Source organism: Cyphomyrmex costatus, unplaced genomic scaffold, assembly GCF_001594065.2.
Source record: "Cyphomyrmex costatus isolate MS0001 unplaced genomic scaffold, Ccosl1.0 scaffold219, whole genome shotgun sequence".
NCBI lineage: Eukaryota > Metazoa > Arthropoda > Insecta > Hymenoptera > Formicidae > Cyphomyrmex > Cyphomyrmex costatus.
Genome location: NW_017276246.1, coordinates 990,695 through 1,017,714, shown reverse-complemented (window position 1 = coordinate 1,017,714; position 27,020 = coordinate 990,695). Strand labels below are relative to the sequence as shown.

Here is a 27,020-nt window from a genome sequence, read left to right as displayed (position 1 = left end):
ATATAAAGAATATGGTAAAACAGATAATGGTATATAATATAATATAGTATTGTACATAATTTGATATAATTATATACACATTGTATACGTAACATTGTCAATTCTTGTGGATTAGATCTACCATCAGAATCAGAAACAGGTACACTGAAATCGTCTTCAATAGAGAATGATCTTTTGGAAAAATGCATGGAGGTAATTTGAATTTTTTAAAATGAATTATAGAACAGAAATTATCTTCTGTGCGTATTTAATTTTCTTGAACATTTTCTTATTATTTTTATATATTTGAGTTTAATGTAATAATTTATATTATAAAATATTTAATTATTTTATATAATACTTTTTATACATAAAATACTTTCAATAATTAGTCTAAGAATATTATTAATAACAAACAAAACAATACCATTGAAATTGAAAAACAAGGGCAGCATGAAGCAATTACAAGATTATTTGGACGGAGATGGCAAAGAATTAGAATTTGATATGGAATTACAACCGTTTTATGCACTACCATTTATTGAAGATCCATATACAAATACTTGTTTCTCCAAAGTGTTAGAACAACATTGGGCTGATGAACTATCAAAAAATATAAATTCATTTATCACACGTCACAAAGAAGTAAGCAAACTTAAACTGTTATATATATACGCGCGCGCGCGATATAATACGAAAAATATTGTATAAAAATTATAAATATTAAATTTGGTAGGATTTGAGCAATTTAGACAGTATAAACTCTAATAAAACGCAATTGCAGAATATAGTACAGGTTCATGCCGGCAACAAAGCAATAGCTGTGGAATCTGATGTCGCACAAAATAATAAGACTATAAAAAATAATGTACCGATTGTGCCAAATGATAGGGATCTGCCTGTATTTCTAGATCACGTCGATGAGGAACGATACAATTTTTCCAATAAAACAAATTTAAAATCAAAGTAAAATATCTTTCCTCTGATTGAATTTTGACAAAAAGATTTAAAAATATCTAATTTTTTGTATATTATGATTTACAGAAGCACACAAACACATATTACTGGAAGTCAAATTACAATCAATAACTTGCGAGAAAATATAACAAATCCGGAAGAAAGCATTAGTAGTTTGTTGGAAATACACAAGTCAGATAAAAGATTGATTCAATATAATCATGAATTAGCATTAACCAAATCTCATTTATACAGTGTACATACAAATTATGAAAAATTAAAAGTGAGATTTCACAAGTTGCACGCAGATTATCATAAACTAACAGATGTTGCTGGAGAATTAACGATGGCATTGGAGAATTCAGTGAAAGGGCAAGATGTTGACATACAACGAACCCTTGAGATTTGCATGAAGATATTTCCAGATTGGTTTAATCAAAATATAAGAGAGACTTCGTATGTAAGTAAAAGAGGAAAAGAGAAGAAAGAGCTCATAGAGTAATCTTCTAAACTTTTCTATAAACTTCATTTTTAATGCATGGCTATTTTTTCGATAGCCGTCCTTGTTACAACTCGATCGTATTGACGTAAAAGCAATTGCACTGCCTAAAATTGATGTCACAACGATACCGGTACCCTCCAAATTATTGGATTATAAAAAGATCAAATTACATCTAATTAACGGAGATGTAAAGACAAAGTTGTTACTGTTACAAGCATTGCGTTGGGTATTAAGATAATCAATAACTTTACAATAGCTCGATGATATCTTTGAGAAAAAGCACATTTATATTTTTAGAAAATAACACTCGTGCAATCAGCAGAACAGGACGAAATCTTACACGAATATATAAGTCGTGATTTGTTGGGACTTCATGGACAGATAGCTAGCGACAATGGTAAATCGATTCTACCGTGTCTGTTGACAGCGGGAGAAGCTTACGCCAGACATCTTTTGCAACAATTCACTGCACGATTGTTGAACACCTTGGCATCCTTCAGATGCGGAAGGGACTACCTGTCGGTTGGATCCACAGTCATAAACGTAGTATGTTTTTACATAAGTTAACGGTATAATCCCCCAATTATTAATTAAAAGTAACATAATATATGGTCGGCATTCATAGTTCATTCTTATTTTAAGATTGTCTTAAGATGCTAATATTGCTCTGTACTTAACTTATAACATCTTAAAACTATACTTAAGATGGTTTTAAATATAAGTTTACGTACTATATACCGTTCATGTTATTTGATCGTATAACACATAACAGGTATTACATGACAGTTTAATTATTAAGTACGAAATTATAATATAGATGTTACGTTACCTACTTTTTGTCGATTGGATATGCTATTCTTGTCATCATTTAGATTTACAACATTAAAATCAAACGAGTTTTAATATATTTATCTAAAACTATTATTAATCAAAGACAATCATAAAATAACGATCACAAAATTGAATAGCATTAATAAAAATTGCAATTTTCGGTGTATTCAGACTTTTGCTTGTCTCGACAATAATTACGCTGATGGAGTGGATCCTTTTGCTTGTGACATGATGGTGGCGATGTTACAAAAACTATCATTACGTAGACAGCAACGGATATATATGATAGAGAGTGGATTACTAGAATGGTTGATTAATCATCTACATGATAAATGTCGCATCATAAATTTATATAGGCTTGAATACGGTACTGCGCTTTTAATGAACTTGTCATTACATCGACTAGCACAAGCTAGAGCGTCCAAAATATCTTCATTACTCATGTCTACTTTGATCGTCCTTCTCTCAATAGATCATACATCTGTGAGTAAAGTTACGCATTTAGTAAAAATTTTTTTAGAAAAGAAAAATTTTATCTTGAAAATTTAACATAAGAGATGTTTTTAAAGGAATTTTTCGTATCATTTATTAGTCACTACCCTACATCAATGGAGCGCTAAACAATTTTTTGAACAATCCCATAATCAATGAGGAAGCAAGAAAAATTAAACGTTCGAATATATCGGAATATCTTGGTAACAGTCAGAAATCTGTAGAAATAAGGTATATAAAATATGAAAATTCTAAAGACAACAATTCCCACATTAAATATATAAAATAATATATTATAAATGTACATTTAATACATTTATCATTAATATTTTTATCGAAATTTTAAATTTTTATTTTAATATTTAGAACATTTATATTCGTAAAAACGATTAAAAAGATAATGAAACTTTTATATTTTTTAAATAATAATTTTGGCATAATAGAAAGCATCTAGATCATGTACTGAGAGTACAAAGATATGAAAATGTTAACACACCGCAAAATGACGAGACCGGGGATGATGATAACGTAAGTAAAGAAATACAAGTACAAAAATACCATATAAATATCGATGATATTGAACACCAAGCGAATTTAAACATCAAATATTTCCATAGGAAGATTTGGATGTGTTGGAAAATGAATTGGACGAAAACGATCCACTGCAAAATTATGTTGGCGAATTGAACGGAGAAACGTTGCTTGCAATGTGTTATAGCGTTTCTTCGAAAATTTCTCAAGAGGCTGTAAACACAGATACGAATCTACAGCAAATATCCACGCTGAATTCTATCGATTTTTACAGAAATCAATACAAGAACCACGTCTGTAATAAACATCCATCATATCCTACGCTAAGGTACTTGTATACAAAAATAATATACCCTAAAATTATAGTTACTCTTCCTACATAAAGAAAATAGCCAAATTGACCTCAAATTATGTTTAATAATATAACATTATATAAAAATTACGCGCGCGTATGCAGTACTGCTAATTTAATATAATAATAACATTAACATACATGGTAGGTATAATATCAAGATAAAAAATAAAATATTACCAAAAGAAAGTATTAAACAAGCAACCTTCGCTAAATTGTCAGATTTGTCAAATTTCTCTCTGAAGGTATAATATTCTAAACAGATTCACGATATTAACTTAATTTCTATTTTTTATTTATATGATAATGTCGGAAACACTTTTAAGGAACAGCAAATTATTACAAACGACACGAAAGAATCGTTTTCTACAGATAAAGTTCAAAATATTACAAAAAAGTTTATCGGTACTGAATCCTCCTTAATTATGAGAGGCAATAACCGATCAAATGAAAAACAAAAGAGAGATATAACTGTATTAAAAAATATAATTTGGCCAGCAAATACAATAAGAAAAAACAATCATGATAGCTACGAATTTGATTACGATAACCAATTTAGAACAGAAGTAAATTCAAGATTTAGAATAAATAATATGCTATATCAGTCGAAGTTATGTAAATCAGAGGATAAGATTGGTTCAGGAAAATTGTATGACGGGAAATTCAGGAAAACAAAATTAGAAAAATTACCTTCAGAGACGATGAAATTTTTTAAGGGAAATTTCACTGGAAGAACAATACCCAACGATACAATTTATTTGTATGAAAATAGGACTTCCAAGTGCGTTATTAATTAATTAAAGAATAATTTGAGCGCGCACACATGCACGCAAAAATAATTAAATTAAATATCACATAATATAATCATTAACTTATTTCGTAATTAATTTTGCAATTACATTTATAACTGTAGTTATTTCTATAGTTCAGTAAGAATTAACAGATATCGATTTACAGGGATAGCAGTGAAACTGCAGTGACATCTTCTACAATTCTTGTATCCGGTCGTGAAAATGGCCAAACAGGTATGTATACTTCGCATTATTATAGCTATTGTTTGAATAGTAACGTATTCAGTATATCCCTATTGTCGTTGAAACTGACTTAAAAATTACGAACTTGGCACATTAACAGAATAATTCACAAACAACATTTAGTGAAAGCTTTACAACTTTCCCTATATACGTAGAACCTTGGGAAAATTGGAGCACGTAACGAAAGTGATAGAAACTCAGATAAATATTAACCAGTTAGATGACACATTTCAAAATTGTTAAAACTATTTAAAAAACACCTCGCGCGTTGTTTGAAATGATAGTTTAGAATACATCATACCATTTATTATCAATTTAATCAATATTTTTCCTATAAATTTATGTTGCGTTAAAAGATAAAAATAATTGGAGATAAATAATTAATTTTTTTTACTATATATCGATAATTTTAGTAAAGATTTAAATCTGATTTTCACAGAAATTCAGGAGAAATTTAGTAGTATAGCATCGCTGTGAGTACTATTTTATGCAATTGTTGCAATTACGGTGCACCTCTCACATCTTTGGAATATTTATTTTTGAAGCACATGCTTTGTATTATTTGTACATTTTGTATTATTTGTATATATAATGTTATCGTTTTTATTATATAGCAATTTATGTATTTTTATACCAAATGATGATATTAAATAAATTATATTAGTATTTATTGTTTGTTAAGAATGCTTCTGCTTATTCACAGCTATTACAAATCTATGTAAAGTATTATTTATAGGAATAGTAATAACTGTAACAGCAATGTAATTAATGATACTTCATGGAAAAATGACCCAGAACTTGCTAAAGAAGAAGAGGCATTTTTAGCTAAGCCTAAATTATCAAGGACTCCTCCGTGAATATTTCGAAAATTTTAAATTTATATAATTTTATTATATCAAAATTGTAGAATTAGATGTGTGCGTTAAAGTATTTTTGTAGATGATATCATCAATTCTTTCTTATACGTATATTTATCATAAAAATAACGAATAAATGTAATTTTCAAATATTTAAAAAATAAATACACATAGATCTTAAACATATTTATTTGCTTTATATGTATAAGTTGATTAATAATATTAAATAAATATTATAATTTGTGCTATTTAAAGAACTTAATAAGCATTTATCTTAAAAAAAAAAGACACAAAAGTTCTTAGAAAAGGAGGAGTCTTGGCAAACAAAACGTGTCAAGAAACATGTGCACCTATATTCATTATTATGACGTGATATTTATAAAAAAAACTTCTTAAAGTATTTATATTATATGAGAAATTGAAAAGGAAATATAATAATATAAATAATCACTTGGATATTTACGAAAGATGGACAAATACTTTTATTCTGAATAATGCATTGAAGAAATCCTTATTAAAATACTTATGAAATAAATATATATACAAATATCTTAAACATTAACATGTACTATATTCTCTAATTATGATCTTAAATAAAAAACTAATCACGGAAATTAACAGACTTTTGCACAAATACAGGACCACCATTGGCCCTGTATCGTCTGAGTATAGTGGGACCGTTATTGTAATTACTACTACCAGTGTATCCATCAAAATTTGACGAAGCGGAGAAACCATTTGCAAAACCACTCTGACTCCTATAATCACCGTTGCTGCCAGCGTAAGGCGACTCGTCGGAATAAACACGACCAGTATAATTCGGGTTATTGTTCTTAATTATAATGACTTTCCCACCACCCTTACTATAAGGCATGTAATAGCTATCGCGTTCTCTCGACGGATAAGTTACGCTGCTATTCGGAGTGTAACGAGATAATTTGTAGCCGTATTTATTCAATTTTCCCGAAGAATAAGTACCGTGTGCCTTGGAGAAGTGACTGTTCAATCCAGAATCTCCTGGTATAAACGACGATGGTACATCGCGATTGAAGTTCACGTACCCAGGATTTCCCCGTGTGTAACGCGTCCCGGATGAAATCGAGTAAATGCCGCTGTACTTGTTGCCTCCTTTCAAGTTCAACGGGTCGTTTTTCTGCTTTCCAAACGAGTACTCGCTAGCCAGGCCGCCTGGCGAATAAGGCGTGTTATAGATGTGATCACTCTCGGAATAGCTTGAAGAACCAGACGAGTCGAGATATCCCTGTACGCCGTTATCAGTAGAGCCTTCGGGATAATTGTCTGATATCCGAGTTGGCCTGGAGTATCCGGAATAGGCGGGTATTCTTTTATTGCTATTGCTGCTGCTGCTGCTGCTGCTGCTGCTGCTAGTCGCGTATTGACCAAAATCAGAGTCTTTGTGAGTCGAATCGCTTACATATGCGTTAAAGGTCGATTCCTCATTATTATTAGCGTCAATATATCCTCTGAGTGGTGAAGACGTTGGATAAGTGGGTTTAGTGTAAGACTCGCTAGCGGTATTCTCGTAAGTATTGGAATATCCTGCATATTCATTTCCTTGATCGTTCGCGGAATATCCGTTGTAACTGTTTCCTACGTCATTTCCTCCGATATTACCTTGATGTCCCTGATTACCGATGTTAATTAACGAGTGAGTGCCGACATGGTTCGGTAATTTGTGATTGATGTCTCCAACACCGTAAAAGCTTCCACCGTTTCGATAGCTATCCTTAGATCCCAAGTATCCATTACTAGGAATGGTGTTACTGTAATCGTACCCATTGCTACTACCAGTAAAAGAGTAGCCTACAAAACGAAATAACGTTTCAATTGAAGTCAATTTATTTCTAATTGAAGATTTTAATATATTGCTAATGTTCTATAATAAATTCACAAAAAACCTAGCAAACACTAACTAACAGTAATATATAGTTCTGTTAGTTATAATTTCCCACTCAATAATATCACAATATAATATAATTAATAACACATGACTTCTGTAACAGTTATATTGTTGAATGAGAAATTATAACAGTTATGTTATTGTTAGTTGATGTTTGCCGGGAAGCATTATGATTAATCTTACAATTAGTAAGGGTGGGAAAGAACGATTGTTACTTGTAATTTTGTTACCGTTATCATTACTTTTTTAAGACAACAGTTGTTGGTTTTTTTGTCTATAATGACATAAAATGTTATGTCGTTATATTTTACAGTAATGAATTCAGCCATTACTTTTATCGTTATTTTAATTCCTGTTGTGTTTTTAATATTTATTCAACAAAATGCATTATTTTGTATTAAAAAAAATATTTTATTTAAATAGAAATTTAAATATTGAATAATATTTGTATTTATATCTTAGGCCGCATTCCGATAGTTAATATGAAAATCAGTATAATATACAGATAACGTGTACTATAAATTATTAATTAAATTGTATAATTAAATTATTAATAAAATTTGCGTTTATGAATGTAATTCTTAAAAACAAGTATATAGTAAATAATAAAATGTATTAATATAAAGAATTATAGAAGATTTATTAAATAAGTTTAATATAAAGAAAAGCTTATTATTATATAAAAATTAGAGTTCTAATTTTTATATATCTAATAATAAGTTTTAATATTGATTGTTAAATAATGTAATTTTTAAATCTATATAATATCTTACTTTACATTACGAACAAAATTAATTATTACTTTTTAATTGTAAGTAACAAGACAGAAACGCGATACTCTTTACAAAAAACGTTATTTTGTAAAATTTTATCGGTAGTGTCGCGTTATTTTTATAAAGTAAATATTTGAAATTGTAATCTTAGTTATGTACGTAAGACTTTTATGGAAATGCATGAATATAGAAAGCAACATAATGGCAATACATACTGTTCAGAGGCGGCTCTGCATTCGCAACTATCATGCAACAAATTAACACTGCACTCTGAAAATATAATTACATCATAAAAAATTAATCGATGTATCATCTAATGTCAAATTAAAAGAGAAATCAAAATTTCTTTTAGAAAGCAAAGCGATGCGCATAATTTCAAATTTCAAAGTACATTGTGTAAATCTGAATAATTAATTAATATAATTACACAAGAAAAATACAGCATTTTAATTTTTTTCCATTTTTATATATTCTTAAATATTGACAAACGATATTAAACGTAATGTGCGATATTAAACACAAACAGTATACATTTAAATATTAATCATTAATTGTTTCAAGTATTATAAAAGTTATATATCTACAAATATATGATAAGTTCATCATAAATATTATTTATTTGAAATGTATTCTGTATTCTAATAAATTTAATACTTCAATCGAGATTATTAAATACAATATATAAATTAAAATAAATTCGATTTGCTTATATTATATTATATGTATAAAATCATTTCTTTGATGAAATTTTATAATATATATTCTTCAAAAGAAAATTAATTCTTATTTCTTTTTAATAACATATAATGAATTTTTAAATTTACGAATTAAATTTTTAAAAAGTACATTTCAAGACTATTATTTAAAAAAACACTTTCTGTTAAATAATTTTTTTCATTAAATAAATGATAAACTGTGCAATCACTTTTCTTAACAACATTTTTCTGTACGCGCGGGTATAAATGTGCTAAACTTTGCTTTCCGAAATATTCAAACGTCACTTGTAAATTGAACTGGTATTTACTTACTAGCAGCATACTGACTCTCGCCACGTTTTTATAATAACTTAATGTCAATCAAGTATAGAACTAGACACCTTTCTGGTGTCTAAAATGGAACTACACACATATTGGCTGGCAAAACCGCTGTTTTCTGTTTTATACCCCCAGCAGCCCACTCCCTCGCTTTACGAAAAGGTAAAAGCGATCTCGGTGCGCACATACTGATGTGACATTGGTCGGGACCCGACCATACAGAGCAGAGAGAAACGAGTCAACCTGATTTAGCTCTTCGCTTTTACAGGGAAAGCAACGGGTCACTTCTCTGTGCAATTGCATGATGAACTATAAGGTGCAGTATTGTGACCTACCTACATGTCTAATTCACGAAGGCTGCATGAAATAAATTTAAGAAGGCTGTCTCCCTGCCTTTATCTTATTACAATAATCAGTCATATTATAGTACTCTTTCATATCACTATATGATTGCACGCCATAGGTAATGGATAAGTCGATCGTATACAGCCTATTTCTGTTAATAAGAGAAATATTTCTTCAGCTAAAACATTCGCGGTAAAGCAATAAAATGCGTAATTTAAGCATGATTTATACAATTATCAATATACTATGTATTTGCGAATTAGCCATTAACGAAATTAACCCTCAACAAGTATCAGATTATTTCCTCAATATAGCGTAGAAAATATTAGATGCTATCAATCGTAACTGTAAAAAAGTATAAGAAAGCATAATCAAAATTATTCCTATATATATATATTTATAAATTTATAAATTATTTTTTAAAAACCATGCGTATAACTTCATTTTATTGATACCAAATTAATTAAAAAAAGTAAATTAAATTTAGATATTTACTAAAAAATAATATTGAAATATATATATAAAACTGTTATTATTAATTTTACTATATCAGAAATTATTTCAATTTTAATTATATAGCAATGCATAGTTATAACTACTTAACTAAATATAAAAATTTCATATACATATATGATGATAAATTACTCACATATTTGTATATCTAATTATAATTCTAAACTTATCATGTGTTTTATCGATTTTATTTAATCGGGACATCTATAGATATACGTTTTTACGAAAATTTTTAATGAACTAATTGAAATTCCCCCGACCAAAGGATATTTTAAACATATTTTTTACATACGCGTACGTGAACCGAATGTCTTGCTTGAATAATAAATGTTGCTATGTGAAAAAGAAAGTTTTTTGCCATTCCCTTAAATATAGCAAATCTAATGTGAGAACTTTATTTCTCACGGTTTGAAACTTTTACTGTAGAAAGTGTACACTCACAAACGCTTAATTTTCTTTTTATTATTTACAGCAAATAATATATATATATCAATTAATCTTTTATATTTAACTTTGTAGTTGTTATCGCGGATATTATAAATCATATCCGAAAGAAATAGAGTTTGTGTGTGATCTTAAAACAAATAAAATGAAATAAAATTTAATAATGACTTTCAGCAAAAATAGTAATTTTGCAGCTGTTATAAGATTCTTTAATAGGTATCATTGATTTATTATATATATTTAGATCCAGAAGGAAACTAAGGGCAATTATATCAAAGAATACATATTTTATAACAGTTGCATTTTCTGTTGAACGGAGATAATGTCCATATTATCTTTGATAGCATGACTGATAAATTGCAAAATGAAAGAGTACATTAGAGCTAAATCTTTTGAAACTATTCGCGTGCATATGTACGTGCCAGATGTATTCGCAGTGTTTCGAGTTAGTGCAGCTGGCTTGAAAGTTCGTAAACGAAGCAGAAAAAATTACAATTCTTTGCCACTTATTCACGGAAGTCAGAATAGTACCTATACGCCTAAGTACACGTGTACAGCGTTTACAGTTTTGCTCGTTGTCCTTTTTAATGCTTTCTACTTTCCGCGCACGCACGTGCGTTCGCATGTGTATTCATTCAAGCACACTGATCCTAAGTTAATCAGATGTATTTCAATAGGTACTTGAACGGCAATAACCCCGGCAGTTGAATGTAAATGTCAATGTCTCTATTGTTTTGCATACGTACTATATGCAACGTTAGTACGCGAAAAACGTTTGATATAAAAAAATGTGTCTTTTTTTAAAACAATTCTATCTTTGTGTAAATGTACATCATGTTTGATATATGTACATGTATATAGTATTATTAATAATATACATATATATATTATTAATTTATTTGTAACATAAAAGGAAAGAAAATATGCATATGATATATTAACATTAACATGTAGAACGGAATTGGATTTTTTCTAATTTCATTTAAATTAATTATTTAAATATACGCAATTAAAATAAAGTTTTCACTTTAGACGATTTATAATTTGAGCCAGAATTCAAGATAAAAAATTCTATCAATTTATATAATTTTATATGTTATTTAATACAAAAAATGCGTTCGAATTGAATCACAATACATATATTAATTATTATTGTGTATTTGTGATAACACATTAAATGTACATTGAGATGCGTACATACGTGCAAGAAAATACGTGGCGTATCAATTTATAAATAAATAATTTATAAATACTATCCTCAAAAATTTAACGTAAAGATATAGATCTAAAATGAACAAGTACATATATACATTTGGTAAAAGTTGAGCAGTGATTTTAATTGATTTAATTATATGATTACGCATTATTATATATACTTATCGTTATAGATGTGTTGCGTTTCTCATAATTAAAAATTGAATAATGTATGACCTCTTAGTAACACCGTGTAAGTATCCGTGCACGTCATAGTGTACGGAAAGTAAAATCGGAATGGAAAGTCGAACGCAATTAATTCCGAACATGAAACTCTCTTTAAAATCAACGCAAGTAAAATCTTGACCTTCGAGAAAAAGTAGCTGATGCGATTGTATCTTCAGGCCAATTATGTATGTCATGCAACATATCCTGAAACCACAAACTTTTATATAGAAGTTTGTAATTCCAAATTTAACTTGGCGCGCGATATATCGCAAACCCGAAGACATTTTATTTCAAGCATGATACCATCGGTAATCTAATATTATATAAGCTAGTACCTCTTTAATATCATAATACTTAATAATTAATGTATCACCGAACGCTTTTCGGTGATACATGCGACAAAAGTATAGTCAGTATTTTGTAGCAAAGAGCGAAAACTATTGATGCTAATCGCTGGGGAACATCGAGATGAAAGTATCGATACGTCGACAAAATCGCGACATCGTTGGCATTCCAACCCAACATTCCCAACCCACCTGCAACAATAAGTCAAACAGTGGGACGTCTTATCGGGTCCATCTGTGTGGAGAATGTGAGTATTATAAGTGCAGGATTACAGAAACTAGCGATTCGCGACGCGATCACCGTGTGACGCTCGTTCGATCGCGTCTTCTCGATCGGATAGGATCGCTCGCTCTCTCGTTCATTCTTCGCACACGTCGCAAGTGCTCCCGGTGTTGATATTTATACGATATAGCCAGGGAGCTGTCATGCCTGTCAGTAAGTCGCAGATGTGTAGATTTGCCAGATTTTGCACTCGAGACAGCGAACGATTGGGCCAATTGACATCTCGACGATCGTGCACGTGCTCGGTTGCATCATCTGCATAAATTCGGACGCAGTGTTGTGTTGCTCGGCACGTCGCGCCGATTTGACTTACACGCACACACACGCGCGCACACACTTGAGGCTTTCTTAAAATGTAGAAGTTCATGAATCGCGCATGAATATGCTATTGCGTCTTTTATATCACACGATTTATACTCGTTTCCAATACCCGTGTCGTATAATGTTACACTATTTTACGGAACTAAGCGTTTTTCGGAAGGAATAGATGAGAAAACAATATCATAAACATTATATACTGCATTTATGATACAATAGTAATCATCAATAGCGAATAATATGTTTTTGTACATGGAATTTTAATATAATTATTTGTTTTAAGTAATAAACCAATTGAGATAATGAGAGATTCATCAGAGATGTGGACTGCACAGCACCTTGAGAACGCGGGCTGTGTATGACTATTTAGCATGAACCATTTCGATATTGACTTCTGTGTACAGTCAAATAAGAAATCTAGCTTTTCAAAAAATGAGTCCAAGTAAGTTCCATTACAAATTGTCTCGTGATTATTTAAAGCTTCAACAGAAGAATAATAGTTTCTTGATCAATCGTACTAATTGATAATTCTTTCCTAGTCAGAATTACAACTGCAGACAGTCTCGATTATCGTTATATACCCATCACAAAAAACAGCGTTAGTTTAGGCATTAAAGCTAGCCATGATGCAAGAATTGCCTTACGGACGCATCTTGGTAGTGACTCCAATGTATATGAGGTAATGTTACCTTGCAATAATTTGATATGTTTATGACTTATATATTATATTTTAATATTTTTGTAAACAATAAAAATATTTCTCTTATTACATAATATTAATTTGGCACTGTCTTAGATTATTATTGGAGGCTGGGGGAATACTATGTCAGCAATAAAAAGAAATAATACAGAACCAGATGTGGCAGAAGCAGACACTAGGGACATACTGAATCCTGAAGAGATATGTGATATTTTCATACAGTAAGGAAATTATGTATTTCATTTCAACATGAATTTAAATACACAAAATTGTACACATATACCTTTCATTTACTTCTGTTCTATAGATGGTCTTGCGATGGACTATTAAGTGTTAGTCGCGAGGATGATTTTGACATGCCATTCATGTCTTATAAAGACAGAAACCCATTTGTCATAAATTACATAGGAGTTAGTACTGCTTGGGGTGCAACCGGAGAATGGATAATTGAAGGTACACTAACAGAACTCATAGAATCACTGCAGAATTTGTTTTAGTCTTTTAAGATTGAAAATTCCTGAACAGTAATATAATAAAATAAATTGTAATGTGCATTAATGTCCTATGTGGATTAATTCAAATATATGTGGAAAAAACGCAATAATTTTTTTTAACTCGTGCTACCAGAATGCCAGTTTACATCGCCTGCTATCAGACAACAACTAATGGACACGTGCCATTTCTGGGTGGATTTCAATGAGGCGTTTGGACTACCTCGGAATGCAGTGATGGCTTCTGAGGATGGTTTGTACATCGGTAGGGCGCATCATCAAGGCACAGTGACCCCTGGTGGAATTCGCGACAACATCTGCACAATCGCATGGGGTGGAAATGGTCACGAGAAACGAGAATTCCAGGTGTTATGTGGCAAGGACGTGAATTGGGTGAAATCTTGGGAGGGTAGCGTGCCTCTACATGCCCTACCTGCCGGTGAAACTGAAGATGGTTACGCTTTATTCGTCGGCAGAGTATTACACGAAGGAATCTATCACATCGGCAAGGTACAACCGAATCACCAAGTATGTTACATACCGTTGAATGGCCAAGAAATGCCCTATCTGGAATATGAGACCTTGATCATTCATGACAACTACGGAGTTGAATGTATCGGAAGGTAAAGCAACGAAGGACTTAGAGACAAAGTGTATTTTTCCACGAGACGAAATACTTTCCATATGCTATGGTTAAATGCGATTGATCATTTCTATAAAATTTCAATTGGAGTTATTTGTATTTTTGTACACACATCAGTTACTTACAATAATTTGAAAGTATAATTTATAGCATCTTTTATAAATATAATAAAATATATTATGAATATATATAATAGTACTTAATTTTTCTCTAATAGTAAATAGATTTTCAAAATGTATCTAGAAAGATAGTTAAATTCAAATCCGGTTTTTTAATCTAATTAATTTATGAAATGAGTAAAAAAGTAAATAATACATTCTTCTTCTGTTTATTTATAGACGAAAAAAAAGTAAAATTACTAATCTTAAATAATTGCAGTAAAGTACAAAATGCTTTAACTAGTGAAGTTTTAAATAACGATCACATCCAATCTTGACTCTCTATCATTGGAAGGTTAATATCACTAATGATAATTTAATTATTCTTTTCTTGATCCTATAAAATTAATGCAGTTTATATACGACTCCAATTGAAATGACAAAAGTGAATTAAATCGACTCAAGTTGAAAGATAAATTAATAGTGAATCGTAAAATTGATCAGAATTAAAAGAAGTCATAAGCGTATTTATTTGTTGTTATAATAAATACGTTTACATTGATTTCTTTCAACTCTTGTTAATTTGATTTTTAATATAATTTGTATGCGATTGTAAGATAATTATATATATATTGACCTCATGTATTAATTGTAATTTATAGTCTGTTACAATGAGCACAATTCAAAGACATTTTTTTTATAAATACCATATGGAAAATTATTATTTCACATGGTATTGGTTATTTCATTCCTATTTATATACACAAACAAACTAATATATTCAAACTCAATATTATTTATAAAGACGCTAATTAATAGAGGTAAATGGTCATTGAACGATACTTACAGTTAGTTATTAGAATATATTTATTACTCTTCAACATATGCAAACTAGGAAAAAAATCACGTGTGGGCGCAGATAGGATTGAATTCGGATCTATAAATCGCGAGTCAATCGCACGGTGAGCTACTTGGTGCCCTATCAGTTAGTTATTAAAAACTTCTTACTTCACTAAAGAAAGAGAAAACCACAGATAAAAGTTGTAGCTACCCTATCATATTGCTAGACTTTATATTATAACATTATTAAAAATTAACGCGAAATTTACTTTTTTTTATATATATATAAGAGGAAATATTTTTATCAGTTTAACATATTTTGAAATATTTAAATCATTGATTTACAGATACATTAACTGCGTATAAGAGAGAGAAGCTGATATCATTATATTTGTTTAATTTAGTGACTACTCAGGGTTTTACAATTAATCCACAAATGATGGCCAATTTAAGACATAAACCAGAATTCTAATATTTTATCTATAATATGGTATATATACATATATATTGTGATATGATAATAAAAGAATCAACAACGGAACGATACGAACCAAAAGGAGCACTCATGTTGATCTAAAATAATTTATAATAGCAAGTGTTCTACATAATCTGTATAGTATATTAGTATTAGTAGTAAATGTTTCTTTTTGCTCTAAGCGTGTTTCCTTCTTAATTATACACATTCAGATATTATATTATGCGTTATTAAGAGTAAAGCTGCACAAATTTATCTGGAATGATTTTTATTGGTAGTACTGTATATTTTAATAAGAGCACAATTTTACTTTCTTATCTCTGTTATTTGTATAAAAATATACGTAGCTTGTAATATATACCATGTAACAAATGTAATTAATGATGTAATTAAAAGGCAATGTAAATTTCTATAAAGTATGTATCGCGACGATTGTACTGTAATTATACAATTGATAGTGTAGGGAATTTTTATAAAATTTATTACATGCGTGTGTAATAAATTTATAGAAATTTGAGGTGCAAGTAGTTTCTGTCAACCGCGGTTTGCATATTGTTGCAATTGCCCATTGCCAATCACAGCGACTTTTACCTAGGAATTTTTTTTTTTTAATTTTTTCTAGTACTGTGATTGGCTGGTGTCTTATTTAACGTATGCAACTGATATACACTCGTTCTGTTTTTTATAATTGCAAAATTATAGGAGACAGACGCGCGAATATTATACAGCTGATAGCTTTAAAACTTCCTTCAAACGCTTAAAAAATGAGATTTTTATCCTTTAATGGATAAAAAGTAAGTCTTTCTGACTCACTAATCGTGATTATTGTTATATATTAGAATGTTTTGTATAACATAGCATTGTTGTACATCTTCAAAATGGTGGAAGTAGACCAAGATGTTCAAGTCAAAAGCATTTTAAAAACAAAAATGTTTTTAGAAAAAATGACAGAAGTATTAATTTCAAGATACTAGTATCTGTATCATCTGTATATATATATATATATATATATATATATATATATATATATAAATAAAATATATATATATTACGAATATGCAATAATGTTATAGTATTTTGTTACTATGCCATTGTTGCACAATGTAAGAATTATGTTCTCTCAATATATTGCAATATAGCAATTATACTAATGTATTATATAATTAAACCCAATATCTTAGTTATTTCTATAAGCGAGATATATATAAATGCTGTTGCATATTTATCATCATGATTATGAATCATTATGTAGATTAGCGGAATACTTAATTAGATGAATTTTTTTACATTTTTGTATTTAATGCGAAACTAGAATTATGCTACAAATAATAATTGGTATGCAAATAAAATAAATGGGCAGTAAAAGAAAGTCAAAATGCTCTCACAAAAATTATTTTCGTCCAGTTCAATGGAATATTCTGATTTTAGTATACATATATAAAAAAAAATAGTAATAATAATACATATATAATTAATAATTATATATAATATATGTATATTAGAGTTGAGCTTTATTTCGTTCACTTCTCGCGTTTAGGTTTCTGAACAGCACATGTTGATTATTTGAAGATTGTACTTGTGCTTTCAAGGAGCAATTATGACTGTATATTGTAATTATAAGCATACATGTTATTTCAAAGAGATATTTTGTTTAATATTGATCGATGAGATAGTCGCGTTAGACAACGTCCATTGCTGCTTGTAAAGCTGGTTCTACATTAGTTGCAAGTCGATCGCAAGTGCGATAGCCAATCTCAAGCTTGCATTTTGAAATCAACGCTTCAGATTGGCTGTCGCAACAAACTTGCGGTCGGCTTGCAACTAATGTAGAACCGGCAATATAAACAACGTGTGTAGCGACGGCGAACACCTCGCTGGGCGGTCGTATTCATCCGCGCGCTTGCAGTGGGCCGGGCGAATTTGGATATTTTTATAAATTAATATCTCGTTAACTATTGCAAAAATTGTAAAATAGAGAACTTTTCTTCTCAGTTTAGTTCATTCTACCCCTATTACTTCTCAAACACTCTTATATATACATATATATATAGTATATGTATAAGAACCGAAAAAAGATGAAAAGTGAGTTAAATCGAGATTAAAGTTACATTTCAATCCGGAGTTTGAATCCCGCAGAGTACCGTCATCCCATTTTATGGCGAGCACGTTTTTATCTCGTGCCACTTCGTAACGAGCGAATGTCGGGGAAACGACGCGATTCCTTAGCATGAAGTAGATCGGGGCCGGTGCATGATTATGTTGACGTCCCACAGGCGGCTTCTTCAGGAAATATCGTGGAAGAAAACTTTCCGTGCTCGCACCTCGCTGTTTCCAGGGTCGCAGTACACGTTTCGTTGATTAACAAAACACGAAAACTCGGTGTTTTTACTTTTAACCATCGTTAAACGCGCGAAATGTTTAAAATTTCGTTCATAAAATAAACGCAAAAATATGGGAATTATATTTTACCTCTCTCTGATCTATATACTTTTAATCGATTCGAAGGCGAGGGAATGCGATGAATTGCTGGAGGATAAATAAATAAGTTTTAAGGAGTCTCATTATGATTAGCATGTGGCAGTACTAGAGTTAAAACTTGTAGCGTTTTCGGTCCGACCGGGTTTGCATCAACCTGGATTGAATTAATGCTCTACTATTGGTTGACTTTACATACTCTAACAATAAAAGAACACGAAACGTCATTAATCCAAACCAGGTTGATACAATCCGATCGGACTGAAAACGCTATAAGTTTTAACTCTAATCATAAGCTAATTAATAAGTCCTTAAAACTTATATATAGTCATTTATTTATTTATTCATTAAATTCTAACAAAATCGCTTTGTTCGCTTTGTAGATTCGGCCCTGACCGTTCTGATGCAAATATGACATGTTCTTTGTTTCTGACATTTCTCAATGTTTTTCCATCGAGTAGCCATCGGAGGCGAGACTTACTTTACAAAGCTGACATGTGAAATCAACGAACAAACGTGTCTGGCTTGTCGTCGATGATGGACGCATATTAGAGATGCCGCACGATTTACAATCCTCACCAGGTAGGGGCGTGTTCCTTCCTCACGTATAAGATACGCTAAACGAGGAGCTGTCGTCAATTGAATCGTAGACCGTCGAGTGAGTACAAATCTTTTGACTCGTGAACCGTTGCAAGTAAGTGCAAATCTTGGGAGAAAAATCTAAAAATATTTCTAAAGTCTCTTGCGATAAAATACAAAATTGGTCGTATCTTGTATAATAAAAAAAAAAGGTTTGATATTGACTGCAATTTTCAATGCCATCATCGTATATTTTTGAACAAAAAAGTATTGAGTTAATTTATCCTATTTGCTTACAAATTAAAAATAATAAAAATAAACATATTGTTGTCTACGTTTATTTTTATTATTTTTAAATAACTGAATATTATTTTTTTACTACAAAAATAAACAAAGAAGATTATGTTTAGTTAAAGCGGATGTTGATGCCTAATAATATTTTTGCATGAATCTCATAATCTCCAGTTTACGTAATTATTATATTAATTAAACACCATTATCAGCTTTGACTAAATATGGCCTTCTTCACTTATTAATCTATTTTGACTTATTATTGTTTATGTTTTTAAGACAAAATTAGGAGCGAGGCGACGAAAAATAATTGACAATCACACAAGTAACGTATTTTCATCGCTTTTGGAAACACACCTCGACATGCGTGGAAACTCGTTGTGCCTCCTATTATTATTCGTCATTCTAACAAAAGCCTACTTGAGATCCTGCAAATATTGGTGCAAAATGAGTAATCATCGATATTACTGCTGCCCAAATGGGAAAGGTGAGTCGGAGTCGGAGCACAACTGGCATTCGTTTCTTTTTCCCTGGCTTTGGCTTGGGATCGCCGCCGAGCCGCACATTGAGTATCCTTGGCACGAGTTCTTAACGAAGTGGAAGCCAAAAAAGCATTGCCCGCCTTTAAGGGCTCACTGTCCCAGGACTTACGAGTGGTACAAGCCGCCTAAACATTGCGACAGCGATCATGAATGCGACGAAGAAGAAAAGTGTTGTTACGATGTCTGCCTGGAACACAAGACGTGCAAAGATGCGGAATAAATGCTAATGTCCTGTCATAATTAAAATATTTATTGTTTCATTATTTTTTATATTTAAGGAGCAGACTTTCAAATGCATTTTGTCTAAAATTTTATTTTTTAAGTTAAAAGTAGCGTAGTGTTCAATATTAAGAGATTCATATTTTAAGCTACTCTAATAATGTTCTGAAAACATTTCTACACCCCTCCCCATCAATTTATGTGATGGATAAAATCTTGACATTTGAAGTGCATTATGTTCCTTAATTAGATTATAAAAAAAAATTTTATTTAAAAAAAATAATTCGCCAATCAGTAAAATGTAAAATGTTTAACAAAATTGCTAAACAGTTACTGAAAATGTTAAACAAATTCATTTTGTTTATTTTCAGCAATGTTTAGCAATTTTGTTGAACATTTTACTGATCGGCGAATTGTTATTTTTTATAAAGCGCGCAGGTTTTCTGTGACTTTCTCTTTCTCGTTTTCTGAAAATTATAAATTTTGGACAAAACACATTTTGAAATTCTGCTCTTCATTTATTGTTTAAAAATACAATAGAATATTCAAGCCGCGCTGGGTATCTTGTGTGAATATACATATTATACAATACATAAGCAAATAAATAAGTAAATAAATATATCACTGATAAATAAGATCCGCTCAGTTGGCGATTGCATTGTTTTGAATCGTGTAACACACACATAATGTATTATTGTGTATCACGTATAATTATTACGATATCATGATTCAAAATCATGTAACCGCCACTTAACTAGTCTCACTCACCAGTGATGAATTTATTTATTCGCTTATTTGATTATATATAATAAATTCATACAAAATCGATTCACATCTAGGGCTCGAATAGCTCTCTAATATTGTATTTTTCAAATTCACATTCCTAAGATGAGTATATCTTTCTTATCAAAAATTATTTTAATATTTATTATTAATAATTAGATAATTTAATAATTAATTATAGTATCTACAATACGTAAAAATTATTACAGATTAGATAGACTATTCAGTATGTTAATGAATAATAAAATCTTGCCAATAAAAGAATTAGATGATAATACAGAAATATATTAAATGTTATGTCATTCATAATTTCTATTGTTACTTTATACACTTAGCGTTATTACTTTGTAATTATTATCTTTATAGAAAAAACAAATATAATGTTATTAGGTGTACTTTATTTTGCTTCCGCCGTTTTTTTCCGAAATTCGAGGGCCTTATTGTAAAAAAACTTATACATTTATTCAAAGTATTGTCCATCGTTGGCCACTACTTTCTCCCATCTTTCGGGCAGCGTAATAATCCCGCGTCGAAAAAACTGGTCATCTTTTGAGGCGATCCACGAATCGATCCAATTTTTTACTTCTTCATAAGACCGGAAGTATTGGCCAGCCAGGTCGTGTGCCATTGATCGAAACAAGTAATAGTCAGAGGGAGCAATGTCTGGAGAATACGGCGGGTGGGGTAGGATTTCCCATTTCAACGTTTCCAAGTATGTGTTGACCACTTTCGCAACATGGGGTCGAGCATTGTCATGTAGCAAAATCACTTTATCGTGTCTCTCGTCGTATTGCGGCCGTTTGTCTTTCAATGCTCGGCTCAAATCCATCAATTGCGTCCGATACCGATCGTCTGTGATTGTTTCAGTCGGTTTTAACAGCTCATAATACACTACGCCGAGCTGGTCCCACCAAATACAGAGCATGACCTTGGAGTCGTCAATATTCGGTTTGGCCGTCGACGTGGAAGCATGGCCGGGATCTCCCCGTGATTTTCTGCGCTTGGGGTTATCGTAATGAATCCATTTTTCGTCCCCAGTCACAATGCAATGCAGAAATCCCTTCCGTCTTTGCCTTCGGAGCAGCTGTTCACAAGCACACAAACGCCGTTCAACATCTCTTGGCTTCAACTCGTACGGCACCCAATTTCCTTGCTTCTGAATCATTCCAATTTTTTTTAGGCGTTTTGAAATGGCTTGTTGAGTCACTCCCAATGATCGTGCCAGTTGTTCTTGACTTTGACACGAGTCTTGATCAAGTAGTGCCTCCAATTCTGCATCTTCAAAAACCTTCTCTCTTTCACCGCTGTGCTCGTCTTCGATGTTAAAATCACCGTTCTTGAAGCGTTGAAACCACTCGTGGCACGTTCTTTCACTAATAACGGCCTCACCATAAATATCTGAGAGTATTTGATGAGCCTCAGCCGCTGATTTCTTCGTAATGAAGTAGTGAATTAAAACGCTCCGCAAATGATGAGAATTTGGCTCGTAATCTGACATTTTCAATCGAGAATAACTTTATAATGCAGACACAAATCGACTATAATGTTTCTGTAAAGGATGGCACACACAGTAAGTGGACTTTTGTACGATTAGATTCAGGTTTATTGCTTCCACACAAAATGTTGACCATCCGTCAGGACGGTTCTCGTATAAAACTAAGACGCTCTTTCTTAATTCGAAATTCAAATAAGTCAAGCGGCCAATGATTGCCAATGGCGTGATCTTCCCACTCTGGCAGTGACGTACCAGCGGGAGCGTCGCATCGCGACAGCGCCTCAGGAGGCTCTTAATGGAACTAAGACGGACGGGAGTCGGTAAAAGGGTGGTCCCCCTTACAGTTTTTATGGGATTATATGTATTTTGTTGATAAATTCTTTCCATGTGATTACTTAATTATAAATATATATATAATTTATACTTGACGCTTATTTGTTCAGAAATATACAATGAGAGCCAGCTACAAAAATCCGTATATTACACTTTATGAACGTAGTATAGAACGGAACCCCAAAAGCATCTAACGCACGTTTATCCCTCAAAAATATCGTTGGCTAAGTAGTACCTTCAGACATTGTGGCGCTGATAAACGAATGGCTGAAACGTGAGCATGTCCGCATTTCGCGAGCATCGCTCTGGGCCTTTCTCTGCACAAGAAGTCAGCAGCAGCAGCAGTGGCAAGTGAAATTATCGCGAGAGAAGATGGTAGTGACGGTGGCTTACGTGCGTCAACAACTCAGTAATTTGGCGCATTCCGGCGGTTCCCACAAAGACCAGGCCGAGAAGTATGTGCGTCGAGTGTAACCAAGCTCCGATCCAACTGTATACTCACGGCGTACTGTTTTTTGTTTAGATACCGCGCAACCCTGGACTCGATATTGTTGTCTTCCGGCGAGGAGCTAGTCGATGCTCTGAAGACATTCATCGAAGCAAGTACGTTATTTTTATCCGTCTGGCACTTTGCACTCGCGAACACAAAAGAAACGTCAAATGGTATCTACTCCGAAATGTCTGCGGGATTTAACACGCCGTAGATAGGTTATAGGAGGATTGCAGAGCCTCTAGAATAGTACTCAGTCAGTAAAATATCAACAATTTGCCACAAATTGATGGCAAATTTGACCAAAAATTTCAGTAAATTGGCATATAACTGTGTCCATATTAAGCTTGTCGACGAAACTTGCAGATGTAATATGAGAGTAAATTATTGACAAAAACTAAACAAAGGCAATTCTTATCATCAATTTACTGTTATGTTATTAGTGGGCTTTGTATGGTTTTTGTGAATAATTTCTTAGCAGTGTTTTTATTCTTTGTTATTCTTTGTTATTCATAGATTCCTAAAGACTGTGGCATATAAAAAACTTAAGCAATAAGCACAGTAACATTTTGGATTTATATTATACACACAAGTTTTTTGAACATCATATATAACCTTTGGCTAGAATGATGATGTGTCGATTTGTATCACCAAAGAGAAAGCATCCTTTATTAAATATCTATCGTCAATTTGCTCGCTGACATCGAATAAAATTTGTATAAATTTTGATACCTTTTTGTTAAAATTTATAGTAAACATTCGATAAAATTTAGTTTAGACTGGAGTTTAAAAAATAAATGTATAAGAGAATATTATGATTGCAAATGTATCTATAATAACAATATATTGTTTTATCTTAAAGTGATATAATATTAAAATATTCATATAATGTAATCACTTTTTAATACACATGAGACAATTAGAATACCAATCATAGTTTAGTGTCATGAAGCATATAATTGATATATCATATTTTGTCAGTGTATATATTCCACATTTAGAGAAACAATCCATTTAGATAAATTTTTATTATAGTTGTAAACGAAAACGTGAGTCTGGTCATTTCAAGACAAGTGTTGACTGATGTCAGTAGCCGTTTACTGTTTTTGCCTGATGAGATATCAAAAGCTGTTTCACATTATACATTGGACAAGGTAAATCTCTTTCTTTAATTGTAAAGTAAAAATAAATGTTATTTAAATATTGAAGTGTATTTTGATTAAAATAACATGTTATTTATGTAGGTTCAACCACGTGTAATTTCCTTTGAAGAACAAGTAGCTAGTATAAGACAACATTTAGCTGATATTTATGAACGTAATCAGAATTGGCGAGAAGCTGCAAATGTTTTAGTTGGCATACCACTGGAAACAGGGCAAAAGTAACATATACATATATCACAATCAAGTCTTGTTTGAACATGTGATATTAACAAAATTAATCATTTTAGGCAGTATACTATTGATTACAAACTCGAGACATACCTTAAAATCGCTAGATTATATTTGGAAGATGATGACCCAGTACAGGCTGAAGCGTTCATCAATCGAGCATCACTTTTACAGGTAGTTTCTTTAAATTTACTTTTTTATGTTTTAGTTATTTAACCTTTTTTTTTTATCATTCCATAGGCCGAGTCTAAAAACGAACAGTTACAAATCTATTATAAAGTATGCTATGCAAGAGTACTAGATTATAGAAGAAAGTTTATAGAAGCAGCTCAGAGGTACAATGAATTATCATATAGGTCCATCATTCACGAAGATGAACGCATGACTGCTCTTAGAAATGCATTAATTTGCACAGTATTGGCTTCTGCAGGCAAGCGATTAATCAACATTGCACACGTTTTATTTCTCGGATCATTGCTCACATTGGTCTTCTTATAGGACAACAGAGAAGTCGGATGTTGGCCACATTGTTCAAAGATGAACGTTGCCAGCAACTCCCTGCTTACTCGATTCTTGAGAAAATGTATTTGGATCGTATCATTCGGCGCTCTGAACTGCAGGAATTTGAAGCATTATTGCAACCTCACCAGAAGGCATGTACTATCGACGGATTAGGCTCCACTATTCTCGACCGTGCCGTTATTGAACATAATTTATTGTCCGCTAGTAAATTATACAATAACATTTCGTTCGAAGAATTAGGCGCGTTATTGGATATTCCACCTACTAAAGCAGAAAAAATTGCTAGCCAAATGATTACTGAAGGCAGAATGAATGGATATATAGATCAAATTGATTCCATAGTACACTTCGAAAGTAAGTTGCTTTAAGTTTTTAAATTTTAATGTGTTGCTCTTTATATACAACTTAGGCCCGATTGCACCAACGTGATTTCAATTTGAAGCGAGACTTAAACTGTCTTTGTCTCTCTTTCGGCTTTAATACAAGATAGATAAGAGTTTTAAGTCTTGCTTAAAATCAAGTAATGTTAGTGCAACCAGGCCTTAATGTCTTTTTTTCCTCATACAGCACGTGAGACCTTACCGACATGGGACAAACAAATACAATCGCTATGTTATCAAGTAAATCAAATAATCGAGAAAATAGCTCAAACAGAGCCTGAATGGATCGCAAAAGCAATGGACGATCAGATGGTGCATTAATATAGATTTTGTTTAACACAGAAATGTCAAATGAAAATACGGGAATCATTTACAATATACACGATACACAGCCAGCCAAAATAGTAAATATTTATATAGCTCATTGTTGAAACACTAATATCATTCGAGGCACATCATTCATTAAATTTATTTTTTACATAAAATCCTTCGTCCCAAAAATATATCCAAATTGTTTATAGTATCAACAGATTTGAAATATGTTAAATGTATATTCGAGGCACATCATCCTTAATGCTCCTGTAGTTTTATCATTTTTTTGTAACTAAAAAAATATAACTCTAAAAAATTAATATAATTTCATCACACAATACACAAGTGAATACAGATTTACTCAAAGAAAATGTTAAAAGGATTGTTTCTTTGCAGTTGATTTTTAGATAAAAATCAATGTAGATGAGAAAAAACAATGTAAGTTCTTCTTGTAAATAAATCACATTCGTACTTCGTAAAACATTCTTTACTGTGTGAACCCATACATAATTGATAATAATTGTCAAAGAGAATAAAAGCCACTTTTATCTCACAAACAATTATTTTCTATATAAAATAAAGTAATGGAATTATATGCAGTACATATATGCAGTACTTATGTCTTTTGAAAACATGATCATTATCATTTGTATGTGTACGTGACTACAAATGAAAATTCTGTAAAGGAGTATATCTTCGTTAATATCTGAGACCATCATAATTTAGCCAAACTGGCAGTACTTACAAGGATTAGATATTCCTTACAACAAGAGAATGACATGAACATTTTTTAATTGTAATCTATACAATTAATGCATAATTGCATTTATATGAATTAGAGAAGGCATCATATTTTTGTATTAGTATGACAATATCAAACAAAAACATTGCATACATTTACTATCAATCACATTATTACTAATATTTGATTGCATAAAATATGCATGTCATACATTCTAATCTGGTCCTATCCAGCAAGAGATAAGATTAATGATTTACAAAATTAGATATCCTGATTAAAATAATATA

General features: G+C 31.4%; 4 protein-coding genes across 4 annotated transcripts in view; 3 read left to right on the top strand and 1 right to left on the bottom strand.

Moving 5' to 3' along the window:
• Positions 1–5,535, top strand: part of LOC108773710 (THO complex 7) — an 11,065-nt gene extending 5,530 nt beyond the window's left edge. The window contains exons 6-15 of the mRNA XM_018539615.1: positions 1,024–1,396; positions 1,494–1,664; positions 1,736–1,984; positions 2,441–2,752; positions 2,862–2,992; positions 3,205–3,289; positions 3,379–3,620; positions 4,602–4,669; positions 5,118–5,151; positions 5,415–5,535. Coding sequence (XP_018395117.1) covers positions 1,024–1,396; positions 1,494–1,664; positions 1,736–1,984; positions 2,441–2,752; positions 2,862–2,992; positions 3,205–3,289; positions 3,379–3,620; positions 4,602–4,669; positions 5,118–5,151; positions 5,415–5,535 — 1,786 coding nt within the window. The remainder of the gene's footprint in view (positions 1–1,023; positions 1,397–1,493; positions 1,665–1,735; positions 1,985–2,440; positions 2,753–2,861; positions 2,993–3,204; positions 3,290–3,378; positions 3,621–4,601; positions 4,670–5,117; positions 5,152–5,414) is intronic.
• A 601-nt stretch (positions 5,536–6,136) lies between these two features.
• Positions 6,137–8,485, bottom strand: LOC108773709 (probable serine/threonine-protein kinase clkA). Its single transcript, XM_018539614.1, has 2 exons — positions 8,445–8,485; positions 6,137–7,359 (listed from the first exon to the last, which is right to left on the bottom strand). The coding sequence occupies exons 1-2, from the start codon at positions 8,476–8,478 to the stop codon at positions 6,137–6,139; spliced, it is 1,257 nt and encodes a 418-aa protein (XP_018395116.1). The 5' UTR covers positions 8,479–8,485.
• A 4,060-nt stretch (positions 8,486–12,545) lies between these two features.
• LOC108773767 (C3 and PZP-like alpha-2-macroglobulin domain-containing protein 8) lies at positions 12,546–14,788 on the top strand. The gene is made up of 6 exons (XM_018539689.1): positions 12,546–12,579; positions 13,216–13,374; positions 13,472–13,611; positions 13,729–13,853; positions 13,940–14,085; positions 14,260–14,788. Exons 2-6 carry the CDS (start codon positions 13,365–13,367, stop codon positions 14,748–14,750), a joined length of 912 nt encoding a protein of 303 aa, XP_018395191.1. The 5' UTR covers positions 12,546–12,579; positions 13,216–13,364; the 3' UTR covers positions 14,751–14,788.
• Positions 14,789–23,152: 8,364 nt separating this feature from the next.
• CSN4 (COP9 signalosome subunit 4) lies at positions 23,153–26,321 on the top strand. Its single transcript, XM_018539643.1, has 8 exons — positions 23,153–23,351; positions 23,420–23,499; positions 24,422–24,540; positions 24,631–24,767; positions 24,837–24,951; positions 25,018–25,207; positions 25,276–25,653; positions 25,867–26,321. Exons 1-8 carry the CDS (start codon positions 23,269–23,271, stop codon positions 25,998–26,000), a joined length of 1,236 nt encoding a protein of 411 aa, XP_018395145.1. The 5' UTR covers positions 23,153–23,268; the 3' UTR covers positions 26,001–26,321.
• Positions 26,322–27,020: the final 699 nt, after the last annotated feature.